At 40.8% G+C, this 14788-nt stretch overlaps 1 protein-coding gene across 2 annotated transcripts; it reads left to right on the forward strand.

Moving 5' to 3' along the window:
• Positions 1 to 309: 309 nt before the first annotated feature.
• Positions 310 to 13276, forward strand: clasrp (CLK4-associating serine/arginine rich protein). 2 transcript variants are annotated; one of them, XM_077541331.1, is made up of 21 exons: positions 310 to 400; positions 1605 to 1744; positions 2848 to 2945; positions 3283 to 3384; positions 3517 to 3596; positions 3775 to 3859; positions 3978 to 4114; positions 4339 to 4435; positions 5226 to 5304; positions 5371 to 5444; positions 5638 to 5679; positions 5761 to 5964; positions 7294 to 7566; positions 7639 to 7824; positions 8762 to 8801; positions 9713 to 9773; positions 9855 to 9913; positions 10194 to 10240; positions 10331 to 10419; positions 12054 to 12078; positions 12744 to 13276. In XM_077541331.1, the coding sequence occupies exons 2-21, from the start codon at positions 1646 to 1648 to the stop codon at positions 12826 to 12828; spliced, it is 1962 nt and encodes a 653-aa protein (XP_077397457.1). In that variant the 5' UTR covers positions 310 to 400; positions 1605 to 1645; the 3' UTR covers positions 12829 to 13276. The 2 variants fall into 2 exon arrangements, 1 of the variants encoding a protein (XP_077397457.1); XR_013287925.1 differs by lacking the exons at positions 12054 to 12078; positions 12744 to 13276 and having other exon boundaries at positions 8762 to 8805.
• Positions 13277 to 14788: the final 1512 nt, after the last annotated feature.

The raw sequence follows: 14788 nt of genomic DNA on the forward strand, positions 1-14788 counted from the left end.
TTTTTTTTTTTTTTCATTTGTAGACAATGATCATGACAATATAACCCTGAACTATTTAGCCAAAGATTATTGTTTGTCACCCACTGTAGACGGGAAAAAAACACAGAAAGTGGATGGATAGTCAGTCTAAAAATATGTTTGTTTTTTTAATGTTAAATTTTCAGCGTTTAATCTTTATTCGTTTCTGTTATTAACCCAAGCAGAATTGAAACGACTATATTTTAATCATAGACGAAGTAGTAATGCCCTAGTCCAGCAGGGGGCGCGTGGCCTTACCAACCTCTGTGGTTCACGTTTCATAAAGCAGAAGAAGAAAGGCAGCGCGGAAGAAGGCGTGTACGGTAGCCTGTCTGGATCTGCGGAATATAACCCAGTTTTCTATTTGGTGCCCATAAAACAGGTAAGCCGTGCCCATTGGAATGTCACTAAATATGCCTTTTTAAAACATTTATTGCGTAGACAGTTGTCTTCTCTTTTGCTCTGGTGCAATTAGCCGCTGATAGCCAAGCTTAGCTAAAATAGCTTCTCGTTGAAGAGGCCCCAGCGACTACACGCGCTATCCGTCAAATCGCTGCAGCTCCTGGCAAACTCCTGCGCGCTTTTAAATCAGTTTTCTTTTTGACATGGATGGAAAGAAATTGACGTTTAAACAGATAGCGACACGAATGGCTTTTAATATTTAGGTTCTTAGGTTACCTATTCTTAATATGTGTAAGTGCTTATTATTGTACAATTATACGATAGTAGTGGTAAGAAAGTGACGATTTACTACTTCACAGACACAACAGCATCAGGTAGTTGTTAATGCTATCTGACTTTTATTTCAAAACTTTGAACCATCCTTGAGTTGTTTAAAAAAAGTTTTTAATTTTCAGTTCTAATATCTTAACAAACGCAGTGGTAATTTTGCCGTGACCGGGAACTCGCCACCTAGCGCTATTTTGCCGTGAATCATACGATAACTACAAATATAAATTCTGCGCGGGTCAGAGCGCTCACCCGGAAGGTGCTGTGTTTTTTTTTTCACCCTCAGCACGACGACTTCAAATACCACTCTGTACTGTTTTGTTTTTATTTTTATTGCCTGTTTATTGACGAATTGAACAGTTTGATTCTATGAATAGGATACACAAAATTACTGGACTGACTTTGCCTAAACGGCCACAGCTGAAATCGGGAGCCAGGTAAGTTGGAAGCCAGGTGAACTGTACCAAGGCAACCTACATGTCTTTCCAATTTTGTCTTATCTTAAATGACTGATTGAATGACATCATGGCCCCAGCCTTTTAAAGCCACACACATTCATTGTCACAGATGCTACAGTGTAAACTTTGAGGATGGCGACCCTAACTAGGTAATAGTAACAACTCACATGGACATTTTGTATTTGTATAGCTGCTGTTTAATAATGCAAACCCTTTTTTTTTTTTTTTTTTTATCCAATTACTTGAAGGAATAATCAGTCGAACAATATTCCATAGCTGCAGCCTTAAATTGAATGGACAAAATTGATTAGTTGCCCAAGGCCGAGTGGGACCATGTAAAATAAAATAAAAAAAAATCTGCTAACCGGACCGTCTCCTCTGTCCTTTTGCCAACTGCAGCAACCGTGCCCCGCCGCGCCCCCACCCCCAGCGGCGCCGTCATGTGGCAGGAGGCCCGCAAGCACGAGCGCAAGCTCCGTGGCATGATGGTTGACTACAAACGACGTGGCGAGCGCCGCCGGGAGTACTACGAGAAGATCGTAAGTAGAGTTGTAAATGTCTGCAATTTCAAAAGTGGGAACCAGATTAAGAGGAGCAATAATCACAATAAATGTGAATAAACAGGAAATGTCAAACGTTGAAGCTCTTAATTGGAAATGTAAATACAGTGCAGTTCAATAGTTGGGAGAAATATGTTATCGTCATTGATGATTTCATGCACATACTGTTAAATATGAAGAGGCCGTTGCCGGAAAGGGTTTGGCAAGCTAAGCTTGAGAAGCCCGAGGGATTTTTTATTTATTTATCATTTTGCTTGAGACTTTGCTACTGCCTTTGGATGGGGATGGAACAATCTGTTTAAATGTCATGCCTTTTAATTGCATGATTTTGTTGGATTTATGCTGATTACAAAACACTGATTATATTTATGCTTGAATGTGATAGTTCTTTTCATCCATCCATCCATTTTCTTGACCGCTTATTCCTCACAAGGGTCGCGGGGGCTGCTGGCGCCTATCTCAGTTGGCTCTGGGCAGTAGGCGGGGGACACCCTGGACTGGTTGCCAACCAATCGCAGGGCACACAGAGACAAACAACCATCCACACTCACACGCACACCTAGGGACAATTCGGAGCGCCCAATTAACCTGCCATGCATGTCTTTGGAATGTGGGAGGAGACCGGAGTACCGGGAGAAGACCCACGCGGGCACGGGGAGAACATGCAAACTCCACCCAGGAAGGTCCGAGCCTGGACTCGAACCGGAGACCTCACAACTGGGAAGCGGACGTGCTAACCACTCGACTACCGTGCCGCCCATAGTTCTTTTCGGTTAACCACAATTCCCATGACATTTCCAAAATTCCCCAGCTCATCTTCCCATGAAAATTGGCTGAAGATTTTCCATCCTTAATCTTAAGCGACGATGTCGCTTGCTTGCTTGCGTGACGATAATCGTTCTGCCTCGCTGCTGCTTCCTTTTGCATCCCTCGGACTTGTGCTGCAGCTGCCACTTTGTGTTGACCTGAGCGGACTCATGCAGCTTCTTAAAAGTTTCGACAACATTAGGCAACAATGGAGCAGCCATGGCAGCAAAGTTGACACAACTTTTCACAGCTGCTCACTTTTGTCCCCTTTTTAGAAAAAGGATCCGGCGCAGTTCCTTCAGGTTCATGGACGAGCCTACAAGATCCACCTGGATCCTGCTGTGGCTCTGGCTGCAGAGTCTCCCATCAACATGTAAGGGAACGAAAATATGTCGACACACGCTAGTGATCTTGAAAATTGACACAACAGTTCAGCTATTAAACAAAAATAAAAAGATTCTCGCAGCTGCTCAGCTTTGTTAGCCTTGTGTGATGTTTACATATCCTTAAACTAGTAGTGGTTAACAGGTTAATAGTCCTGCTGGGCTTCAAGTTAAGATCATTTATCTGTCATTGTGTTATGTGTCATGCGTATTAGTACCTGTTTTTGTTTCATTTCCTGTGATGTTTTAATGCTCACTGGACTTTTTTTTTTTTTTCTTCTTTTTTTTTTTTTTCTTCTTTTTTTTTTTTTTTAAATTATCCTAAAGGATGCCTTGGCAAGGTGACGCCACCAATATGATTGACCGGTTTGATGTGCGGGCTCACTTAGACTACGTCCCCACCTACACACCTCCGCTCATCACCACCCCGTGAGTTTAGCTCATTCTGAATTTTTTTTTAATTCTTTGTGCTTGTTTATAAACGACACAGGCACAATTCTTTCTTTTTCTTTTTCTTTTTTTTTTTGTATAATATCATCATCATCACCGCTGCGTTTTCAGAACCCCTGAGCAGGAGATGGAGGAAAGGAAGTGCAATTACGAGCGCTACAGAGGCTTGGTGCAGAACGACTTTGCCAACAGTCAGTAATGTATTCTCTGATGTCCAGCATAATAGCAAACGATAATTATCTCGTTGAATCAAAATTGTGACGAACACTTTAAATATTTCAGTAACTGTCCATTAATTAACGTGCCGTTTAGAGGCAACATTTTTGCTGCTGCAATGTTCTGCTTGAACTCTCTGGTGTCCTCCCGCAGTCTCTGAGGATCAGTGTTTGTACCAGATCTACGTGGATGAACTCTACGGTGGCCTGCAGAAGCCAAACGAGGAAGAGAAGAAAAAGTATGTCCATTAGAAAGCTTTTCCTCACCTGTGTTCATGTGTGAGAGAGCGTGGTAAATGTGGAAGTGTTCATAAAGAGCTCATTTTCAAACCAGCGGTGTCAATGATGTGGATGCAGGCTCGCTGAGAAAAAGGTTGCCATTGGTTACACGTACGAGGACAGCACTGTGACAGAAGCTGACCCCGCCTCCGACAAAGATGAAGACAATTCGGAGAATAGTGAATCTGAAGAAGATGAGGTCATCCCAGATATCGGTGAGCTGGAACATAAGCGGACATTTGATCATTCTCATGGCTGAACCATTTCTTGTCAGCTAACCTTAATTGTGTGCGCTGATTGGCAATGTTTTTAGGCAAATATACATTTTAATTATCCTTCAGTATAATGCATTGTGGCCATCATCCATTTTTAATTGAATTGATTGTTAAATTAAGCATGCAAAGGTGTGACGCTCGCCTGTGTCTTTGTGCGTTGGCAGATGTGGAGGTGGACATTGACGAGCTGAGCCACGAGCAGGAGAGGGAGCTGAACAAAACGGCCACGCCCTACGGAATGGCTGAAGGAGACTTTGTCAGGTGTCATTTTCACATTTGATATCAACGTGGAACAGGGGAAATGTCCTCACTACTTTGGTCAACTACAACAAATCTCTGTTGTCAAATAGAAAGTGAATGATATTTTTCAATAGGATCACAAAACAAAATTAGTTTTGGTCATATAATAATAATAATAATGAATAGAAATTTAAGATGACCCAGATATTAAATTCTTGTTCGCTACAATATTTATTTGTTTATTATTAATAATTTTTAGTCATGATATCATATTTAAACGGTCTGTCACTTTTCTGTAGCTATTCTGTATTTCTCATTAATGGCACCAGGTGGTGCCATTTCCACTATTTAAGCAGCAGCGTCCTCGTGTTTGATGTTTTTGTAAGTTATTGGTTATGTAGGACACCTATGAGGATTTTTTTTTACAATGTAGCACTGTCAAAGTGTGAATATTCTGTACATTTAGACTGACACATTTCCGATGACAATCAAATTGTAAGATTTTAACACGCCTTTGACCTGTTCAATGTATATTGCATTGAGCCCAACCAGAATTCCATCATGAATTTATTCTCCTATATAGAATGCAAGACGTCAGAAACTAACCGCAGAGACATTTTCTACAAACGGCACTGACTCATTTTAAACGGCATCATTTTCACACTGCGCCCTGTTAATGTTAACGAGGGAATGTTATCATCATGACGTCCCTTGAGGCATTCAGTGGGGTTTGTCATGGCGTGTTTATTTTTGAGCAGCAGTAAAAATGCCATTAAAAAGGTGTTCAGCTTGACTTAATTGTGGCCGTCAGAATGTTGAGGAAGGACAAAGAGGAGGTGGAGGCCATCAAGCATGCCAAGGCGCTGGAGGCGGAGAAAGCCATGTACTCTGTAAGAAGTCTCTTGCAGCATGCGTGTGGTTTTTCTACCTTATGTGACACGTTTGTCGGTTTGAAGGGCCGTCGTTCTCGCCGACAAAGGAGAGAGTTCAGAGAGAAAAGACTAAAAGGACGACAAATCAGCCCACCCAGGTAAATCCGTATCCACATCAACTATACAATATTCAACTAGTGCACTGTGTACATGGCCAATTTAGAATATATATCATGCTATCCATATTTGTTTTAATATTTTTTTTATTAGAGAAAAATGCATTTTGATTCTTCTGTACGTGTTTGATATGTAAATCCATGTTTGTTTGTTTATCCCTTGCTCCTCCATCAGCTACGCCAGGAGAGATAGTCCAACATACGATCCTTACAAACGGTGAATTCACCTTTTCTTTGTTTTGCAATGTAGTTGTAGCCTGTGTTTGTTTGAGCCAAACTTGTCAAATTTCTCTCCCAGGCCGCAGTCGGAATCCAGCTCTGAGTCACGCTCGCGCTCTCGGACGCCCGGTCCGGAGAAGATCACCTTCATCACCAGCTTCGGAGGCAGCGACGACGAAGCGGCGGCAGCAGCGGCGGCGGCAGCCGCAGCACAGGCCGCCGCCCCCCACGCCGGCCACGGCTCCAACGCGCAGAACCCCGCAGGTCATAGCAGGGGCTCCCGGTCGGTAACTTTCCCTCCTCCTGACTTTTTTGTTTTGTTTTTTTCCTCCTCCTGACTTTCATTGGTTAGTCTATTGTCATGATGGCTGGCAGAGGGTGTTTCCTGCATTTGGTGCTGCTTTTTGTTATTATTATTTTTTTTTTTACTGTTATAGAAGGTGAGGTTTATTAATTCATTAATGAATGTGTCAAGAGATTTAGACCTTGTCTACACCTACACAGAATTTTTTTTATGTGTTTATTCTCTGTTTGTGTAATATTGCACAAGTAAATAAATAAAATTACGTAAATATTAAATCAATAAATTCCTCAGAAATAGTGTGCTTAGTTGAAACATAAAATTTTTTTAAATGTTCAAATTGAAGATATAATCCACATTTTCGTTGAAACGTATGCAGAAGTGAGTGAGTTGCTGGACAGATGAATGTCTTCCACAAGTCAACGCCTGAAGACTTGCGTCCATTTCCCCGCCACTCTAATGAGGCCACCCCCTAGTGGCCCGCCAAGTAATTGCTCAATACTAGACTAGCTTTTGTTCACATGAGTTGCGATGGCGCAAGTCGTTGCTCAGTTTTGCCAACTTTAGCAATTTTTTGTTGCTTTATTGGCAACTTTTTCAGCTCCTCATGATTTTTTTTTTTTTTTTTTTTTTTTTTTTTTTTTTTTTTTTTTTAAATGAAGCAATGATTAGCAAATCGAACTCCTTTCCAAAGTACTAGATGTTAACTCCTCTGGAAATAAAAGGTGCAAAGTAGGGCTCACCGACTGAGTCAATCTGCAATAAATGTCCGAGCGATAAATCCTAGTAGCTTAAAAAAAAAAAAGTGGTTCTGAGCGACATAATTATTTTTATTTTTTTAATTTAATAGTTTTTTGGCAGAAGTTTTTGTTTAGGTTTAGATTTTTTTTGCAAAACCACCACTGTCTAATTTAACCATGTAAACTGTTGCATAGCATTGCAGCAGAAGTGCGGAACATCATTCTTCCAGACATTCATATTCGTCCCCATTTCATACATGAGATGGTGTGACTCATTTCCAATAACACTCAAATGCTGAAGATGGAGTCTTGGTCAAAACCTACGTTTGCCTACTGCTGAAAGACCGAAACGCAACGGAAAATGTTTTTTGAAAATGTGTGTTGTGTAGTGAACATGGTCTAAGTGATTTGACAGGGGTCAAAGTTTGCATGTCAGATTACAAGCAATAATAATAATAATAATAAATGCCTTTGTTCAATCAGAGTACAAGCATCATCAATTGTATACTTCAGCAGTAGGAAACGATTATGGTCGTCTTGTGACAGAAACTTTGTGTCTGTTTTTGTTCAGGAGACGAAGATCCTCATCCAGTCGTTCCCCTTCATCCTCTTCCTCCGACTCTTCATCACGGTCGTCTTCCTCATCCTCCCGCTCACGCCGGCGAGCGCGTCGAGGACGGGACGGCCGGCGTTCTCGGACCCGCTCCCGCCTGAGACGCTATTCCCGTTCGTACTCGCGCGAGCGAGGAGGGTCCCGGCGGAGACGCGAGCGCACGCGCTCTCGATCGCGGCCCAGAGAGCGAGCTCGCGAGAGGAGGCCATATTCTTCCAGGAGACGGACAAGGTGGCCACGACGCGTCCTTCTCTGAAACGTTCATTTCGGCTGCGTGCGAGCTGACCACCTCTTGCTTTTCAGATCGCGCTCCAGCTCACGGCAGGGGGGTTCCTCACGGCGAAGCGTCCGCGGCGGCGGTGGTCACCGGCGGGGCGAGAGCGACAGCGCCAGTCCCTCGCCATCGCCCGGCCGCCGCAACCACAGCCCTTCCCCTGACAACAGAGGACCCCCTATTTCGGCTAACGCCGTTACCGACAAACTAAGAAAGTAAGACCACAGAGTGGAACTAGCCCAATGAATACATGTTTTATGGCGTTGAATTTGATTCATATGATGACAAGCTCAATTTGTATTCTTTGTAGCCACGAAACTCATCTAGAGCGTACGTTGTACCACGATAGCATGTCTATTTGCTTGTTAAGGTAACTTAGCAATTTGAGCTAACTTTGTACAGCATGCCATTGTTACTTAGATTGTAATGTTATGCCCCCACAAGTGCTGGAGGATACAAAAAAAAAAAGCTGCTGGTGCACTTAGAAATTTTGGTTAGACATGCAATTTCTATTCAATTAATTGCTGCATTAGTTGGTTGGTTACCTCAGCCCTTGTGATGTCATTTTCAGTCGACACCAAGTTGCAAAATGTGTTTTTAAAGGTACTAATTGTACGTGAAAAATAATGAAAGTATCAAATTAATGATAGACAAAATATTAACTTTTTACTCCTATAATGGGCTAAATAAGTGAAGTATCACTTTAAGTTGTAGTTTGTATTGTTTGTATTGATGTATGATGGAACCTCAAAGTCCCTCGGCCATCACAAATGCATAATTACCCACCAAGTTTTGTAAATATTGGTAACAACATTTGACAGAAGGCAGAGCAAGACACACTTTTATTGGAGAATTTTTCATCTTTTCCAGAGGTACCCATTATAAATCTTCACTGTGATGCAAATTGAGAAACAAAAAAAGTCTGAGATTAAATAAAACTATAATCACATTTTTAAGAAATTGCTGACCATTTGATGGCACGAAAAAAGGACACAATATAAGCTATTGAATTCAATGTTGTAAATTTAAAAGTGCACTACATCATTTTTATTGTAATCCAAATTGAATAAGAATTCAAAGTGTGAACGTTGTGCTGCGTACTAAAGCCGTTTTGTGTCCTAACATCTCCACACTTGCTTGTCGTCCCTGCAGGCCTGAAACAGCGGGTGGTAAAAAGACGGGAGCTGCCAAAGTCAGTAAGAATTTTGATGTGGCAGAGGTTTCTTGCTAAAGCCAACTACGCCGCCTCCCTCATCCCTGACAGGCTGACGTGAAGTAGAAGCCCCCTTGTTGCAACCTGAAAAATAATCTTTCTTCTGTTTTAACATACGCCTTAGTCAAAGCCTCCATCATGTTACTAGAGTGAGGACTTTATTGTCTTATGTTGTTGTTAATATTGACTTTTTGACTTTGGTTCCGCTAATGTGTGATTCTGACTTTGCTGGGTGTGGACGAACGTCTGAAATATGTTCATTTGTTGAAACAAGCCCAATGTCCTGCACTTTTAAAGCGTGAGATCACGGAGCGTGATAATAGCGTACTGTCAATCATCGTGGACTATTTTTTTGTTTGTTTTGTTTTGTTTTTTTGTGCTGTCCGCCTCTTCTCTGCCGCTGCTCGTTCATCTTTTCCTGGCAAAGAGTCGTCATGGTGGTGGTGGCTTTGCATACACGGCAGGCCTCTCACAGTCAGTCAAGAGTTGCGCTCGCTGGCTCGCATTCGACTCGCCTGCGGTGTTGTGACCTGCCGTTTTTCTTGCCTGGCCAGGTTTGAACGGCCCATTGCTGGGTGTGTCGGCGGAAAAGCGCCACTGGCTCTTTTGTCAACTGGCCGGACCTGAACTTGCTCTTGTTTCACGTAGCGTCCCTCGCTGCTCCCTCGGCTGTCCTCACGCATTAATCCACCAACCCTCACCCTCCCGCGCGCTCTTCTTCTTCTTTTTTTTTTTTTCTCTATTCCTAATTTACTGGACACTTGTGCAGAAAGGTTCCAAAGATGAAAAAGTACTTAATTCAGCTGTTGCCCACTTTGTATGATCCAAAATGTGCAGTTGTACGGAACCCGCTGTTGTCGCGTTGCTAATCCAAGCGGTGTCGCCCACAGTCCAAGCTGACGCCGCAGGAGAAGCTCAAGCTCCGCATGCAGAAGGCCCTCAACAGGCAGTGTGAGTGCAGCAACAACAACAACAAGCACGATCGGCCGTTTTCAAGTCCACATTTGCTGATTTTTTTGCCCCCTCCTGCAGCCAAGGCGGATAAGAAGGCGGCCCAGGTGAAGATCCAGCAGCAGGAGCACAAACGACAGGTGTGTGCACTTTCCTCTTTGCGCTCTCCACCCCCATGTGTTTGTGTATGTTCTGTTTGCGTGTACTGGGGTGTGTGTGTGTATATGCTGTACATGTGTGCACATGTTCATTCACGTGCTCGTTCATGTGCTTGCCACCAAAATAGATACAAGATGACTGTATAATAAACAAAAAATAATTATATACAGTGATCCCTCATTTATCACGGGTTCATACTTCATGTGTCAACAAACCGTCCTATCCTCCATTTCCCCTTCTTACTCTGTGATTGTTCCACAGGAGCGAGAGGGAGAACTACGAGCCATGGCACGCAAGATACGCATGAAGTAAGGCAGCGTGTACGCAGGTGGACCGTTTGGTATTTGAGCGTGTTGCAACGGTCTGACCTCAAGGCGTGCGCGTGCGTGTGTGTTTAGGGAGCGCGAGCGGCGCGAGAAAGCGCGGGATGAGTGGGAGCGACAGTACGGACGCCAGAGCAGCAACTCGCCCTCTCCCTCCAAATATGGTAAGCGGCCTCGCCGCCGTCTCACACTCGGACAATAATAATTTGGAAAGAGACGATGGGCAGCAGTGATCATTTCGTCAATGGAAAATTTTCGTCACAACACTTTTTTTTTTTTTTTTTTCCCCCCAACGAAAATGAAACGAAAACTAAAGTAGAATCCATTCATCGAGACTATAATGATAATTACTCATTTATGAAAATGAAAACACGGTGACAAAAATTCACACAATCCAATCAGAAGGAATGAAACGCAGCTTGAAGAAAAGAACCACTCACAAACTGTTCAGTGTTCACTGCACTTTTCATGTTCAAACATGTTTACGTTCATTGCGCAGCTATAAAATTAATCTCAAGCACTTACGTGCCTTTTTTTTTTTTTTTTAGGTGAAACAAACTTTTCATGTACAATTAATACTTTTTTTAAAACTATTTTTTCTTCTTGCTGTCGACTGATGACATCACCTGTGTTGAGGAAGTAGGTAATGACCAATCATTGCTCACCTGTTTTCTGGGATTGGTCAGCAAACTGAGCCATGATTGGTTGTTACCTACTTCCTCAACACAGGTGATGTCATCAGTCGACAGCAAGAGAAAAAAATAGTTTTTAAAGGTATTAATTGTACATGAAAAATAATGAATTTACCACATTAATTATAGACAAAATCTTAACTTTTTACTTCTGAAAATGGCTCAATGAGTCAAGCATCCCTTTAATAAAGACACCGTTGTATTAAATGTTTGCCCACACAATTCAATTCACATTTTGATTTCATTGCTAAAAAAAATAAAATAAATAAATGATCAACACATAATGAATGACAGCGAGCGGTCAAGACGCTTTCAATGTAACAATTATATCAAATAATTCAACAACATGTCCTTGTGCTATATGTAATTTTCCAGTAATTGTGCTTTTGTCAAATTTTTAAAAATCCAGATAAACTGGGATGATTTTGTTTTACAATCCAGACTGTTCCACAAGCTGACACCTTTAGTTGAAATACAGCCTCCTTTTTGTTTTGTTCTATATTTTGTTGTGGGGAAAAAATATGTTAATCTTAATTTATACTCACTTTCCCCCTTTTTTTTTTTTTTCCCCTTCTTCTTTTTTTTTGTACATTAACTGGTAAAATTTCATGATGGGCTTGAAAATTATTTTTCATAAGGTTAAACTGTCAATTCATTCCATTTGAATTTTTTTGTTGTAAAATAAATGGGTGAGTGTGGTTTCTGTATCCGTAACCGCAAACGACACCAATTGAACGTTTCTGTAAAAGAAAGATGGCATCGGTGTAGGTTCTGCAGGCACACCCCCACACTTCAATCCAATCGGGCAGGTATGAAACAATCAAGGAATTATATAACAATAACGAAGCATTCTTGTTCAATGATTCTTTAGCCTTGTGTAAAACTGCTACAATAAAAACTAAACACATTAAAAAGCACCAATTGCTACATTACAGGTGTGTTTTTGTTTTTTTGTAAATAGACTAGCCCAAACGCACGTGAGGGCCAGCCCATAGTGCACAAGTGTTTAAAAAGCCATATGTGCAACCTTTAGTAGCGCTGAGAGAGCTTCTTGTGGTGTTTAGCTTGTGTGCTGATGGCACCTTTTGTGTGCTTTCGTCCTTCAGGCCGAGATTCCAGCTCATCCAGAAGGTATGTGAGGACTCATCATCATCATCATCATCACGCCCCGCTCACCATAATTTAGGCTTGATTCAAGTGTATTTAGAGAGCAGGATGCACTTTCAATCGCTTTATTTAAAAAAACAAAACGTAAAAGATGTGTACAACAGCCATCTAAATGTACTACGACACCCACATCACTCACAAGGTGGCGGCAACCTGTAGTGGACGACAATAATTCCTGCAGCTCACATTCACATTTTGTTGTCAAATAATGCAAAATCCTTTTTATATATATATATATATATATATATATATATATATATATATATATATATATATATATATATATATATATATATATATATATATATATCCCATTACCAAACGTTTCCATTCCTATGTTGACCACCTGCTGTTCCGCAAATGGCCACTTGGTGGTCTGAAGCTATAATGGGAATGGTCAGATTTCAAGGAGGCAGAGAAGAAGCAGCTTTTCACTCCAAACTATTTTTTTTTTTTTTTTTTTTTTAGCATAAAGGCAGTCTCATATATACCAGTTGTGAGGTCATCAACACAAAAGTAGACATTGTTTAGTCATTGTCGTCAGTATGGAATCTGGCATAACAATTGAGCCATAATTAACTTTTATGTCAATGTTTGATGCGTTTTGTGTTTCCTCCTCGTATTCTTAGGAGGTATCGTTCCCGTTCCCGGTCCCGGTCCCGATCCCGATCCCGGTCTCGCTCCCGCTCCAGAAGTCCGTACAGCAAATACTGAGTTGAAATATTGGAGGATCTCCTTGAAAATTAGAGCCGAAGATAAGCCAGGGTGACTGTTGTCGACACACAAACGCCTCATGTATGTACAGTATGTCACATGTTGTCTCGCAAGCCAAGTGTGGATGTCTGAATGTCGTTGCTAATTCCCACACACTTCTCATACATTTTGCTTAAAAAGATGCTACAGCTTATTAAACTGATTTGCGTGTTTTTTTTCACCCTCCACTTAAACCTCTGCATGCTCCTTGCCGCTCATATTTCAGTGCAACTACACACACACACACACACACACACACAACCATCCTGAGCACCTTTGACGTCTTCCTCTCTGGAGATGTAACATGTCATTTCTGCACTAAATGACATCAAATGTCTCATTTGCTCTTTTTATAAACACTAGACTCTTGCGCATGTCCCAATAAAAATGCTCATTAAGCAAAATGGTTTATGTTGGTATTAGTCTTTTTTTTTTTTTCTTCTTTTCTTTCTGGTGTTGCATATGAAGTAGAAGCTCTTTGATTCCAATGATCGCCAGTTATTTGTCAAGAGGTGCTATTTTGAATTTCCAGTGATTAGTATGAGAGTGAGAGCGCTCAATTTGTCGTGGTTGACTTGAATTAGTTTGTGTAATTAAAAAAAAAAATATATATATAAATACACTTTTTTATACTAAAAAGATAATAAAAAAAAAATATATATATATATATAGTACAGTATAGAGAAAGAGAAATGAACTGAATATTCAGGCACATAACCTCATTAATGATCTCAATCATTAGCCATGATGAAAACTTAAAGCACAAGTTTTTAACCTGAAATAAAAAATATTCACACTTTAATATTACTTTCATATTTAATTTAGACGTTATTGAGTAATATTTTCTTTCAACCAATCTAAGTCACATGCACCGAAATGTAATAAGCGACTTCAGAAGTATTTGGGAGCAAACAGTTACTGTGCTTTGAGCCAAATGCATGTCATTTGCATCTCTGTTGATCAGTTTAGAATTAATTCAATGTATCTTAATTGAAAATGACTCACTTTAATGACAACAGGTTTTTTTATTATTATTTTATAAAAATGCTTCATGTGTTTGTGCACCATATTAAAAATACTGACGGAAATAACACTTCAAGTCTAATAACGATTAACTTTTACGCAGTTTATATACTGTATCATTTTTCTAAACATACAAAAACAAATTATTTGTAAATTTTTTAGGACAAAACGCAATTTCTCTTCATAACATTATGCGCCCCTTCTGATTTTCTGTATGTGGCCCTCAAATGAAAAAGTTTGGACACCCCTGGTTTAGACCAAACAAATTCTACAAAAGTTGATCCACGACAACTATCGACTCGTGAGCAAGATTCTGAAAAATCACGACTACCGCCGCTTTGTGGTAACGCCGCAGTCGTCTGCTTACTTCCTGCGTGGATTCTTTTAGTAGTGGCTCCTGCTCCTTTTGGTACAAGAGTGGAACAAAAAAAAAAAAAGCACAACTTGCAGTATCAATCCTTCGAAAGGTACGCCAAGTTCACCCTGTAACAATTCCCGACTTGCACTTTTTATGCAATGCAACCTAAAAAATGTACTTATAGTTTCTCCTTAAAAATCAGCTGTTGTCTTCTATTTTATTCCATCAGCAACATTACATTGAAGGTAATGTGTTGTGTTTTTCTCGTTTGAACAGAATACAATAGCATCAACATGAATGTCATAATTTTTTTTTTGTGTTTTCGAAGCATGTGAAGAAAAGCAGAAGTGAATAGTTTTGTGGAGACACCTGTGGAACTCAAAATTAGTTCCTCTCAAAGTCCAAACTGAATGGAGTCAATATTTTTGTTGAAATAAATACTGCCTCAAATTGTAAAATAGAGGCTGTTCCTCCTTTTACAAAATGGTGGCTCGCAGCTTACACGGCAGCGTAAGACGAATGTCATCACAGCTCGAGGAG

Source organism: Festucalex cinctus, chromosome 13 (assembly GCF_051991245.1).
Source record: "Festucalex cinctus isolate MCC-2025b chromosome 13, RoL_Fcin_1.0, whole genome shotgun sequence".
In the NCBI taxonomy this organism is placed as follows: Eukaryota; Metazoa; Chordata; class Actinopteri; order Syngnathiformes; family Syngnathidae; genus Festucalex; species Festucalex cinctus.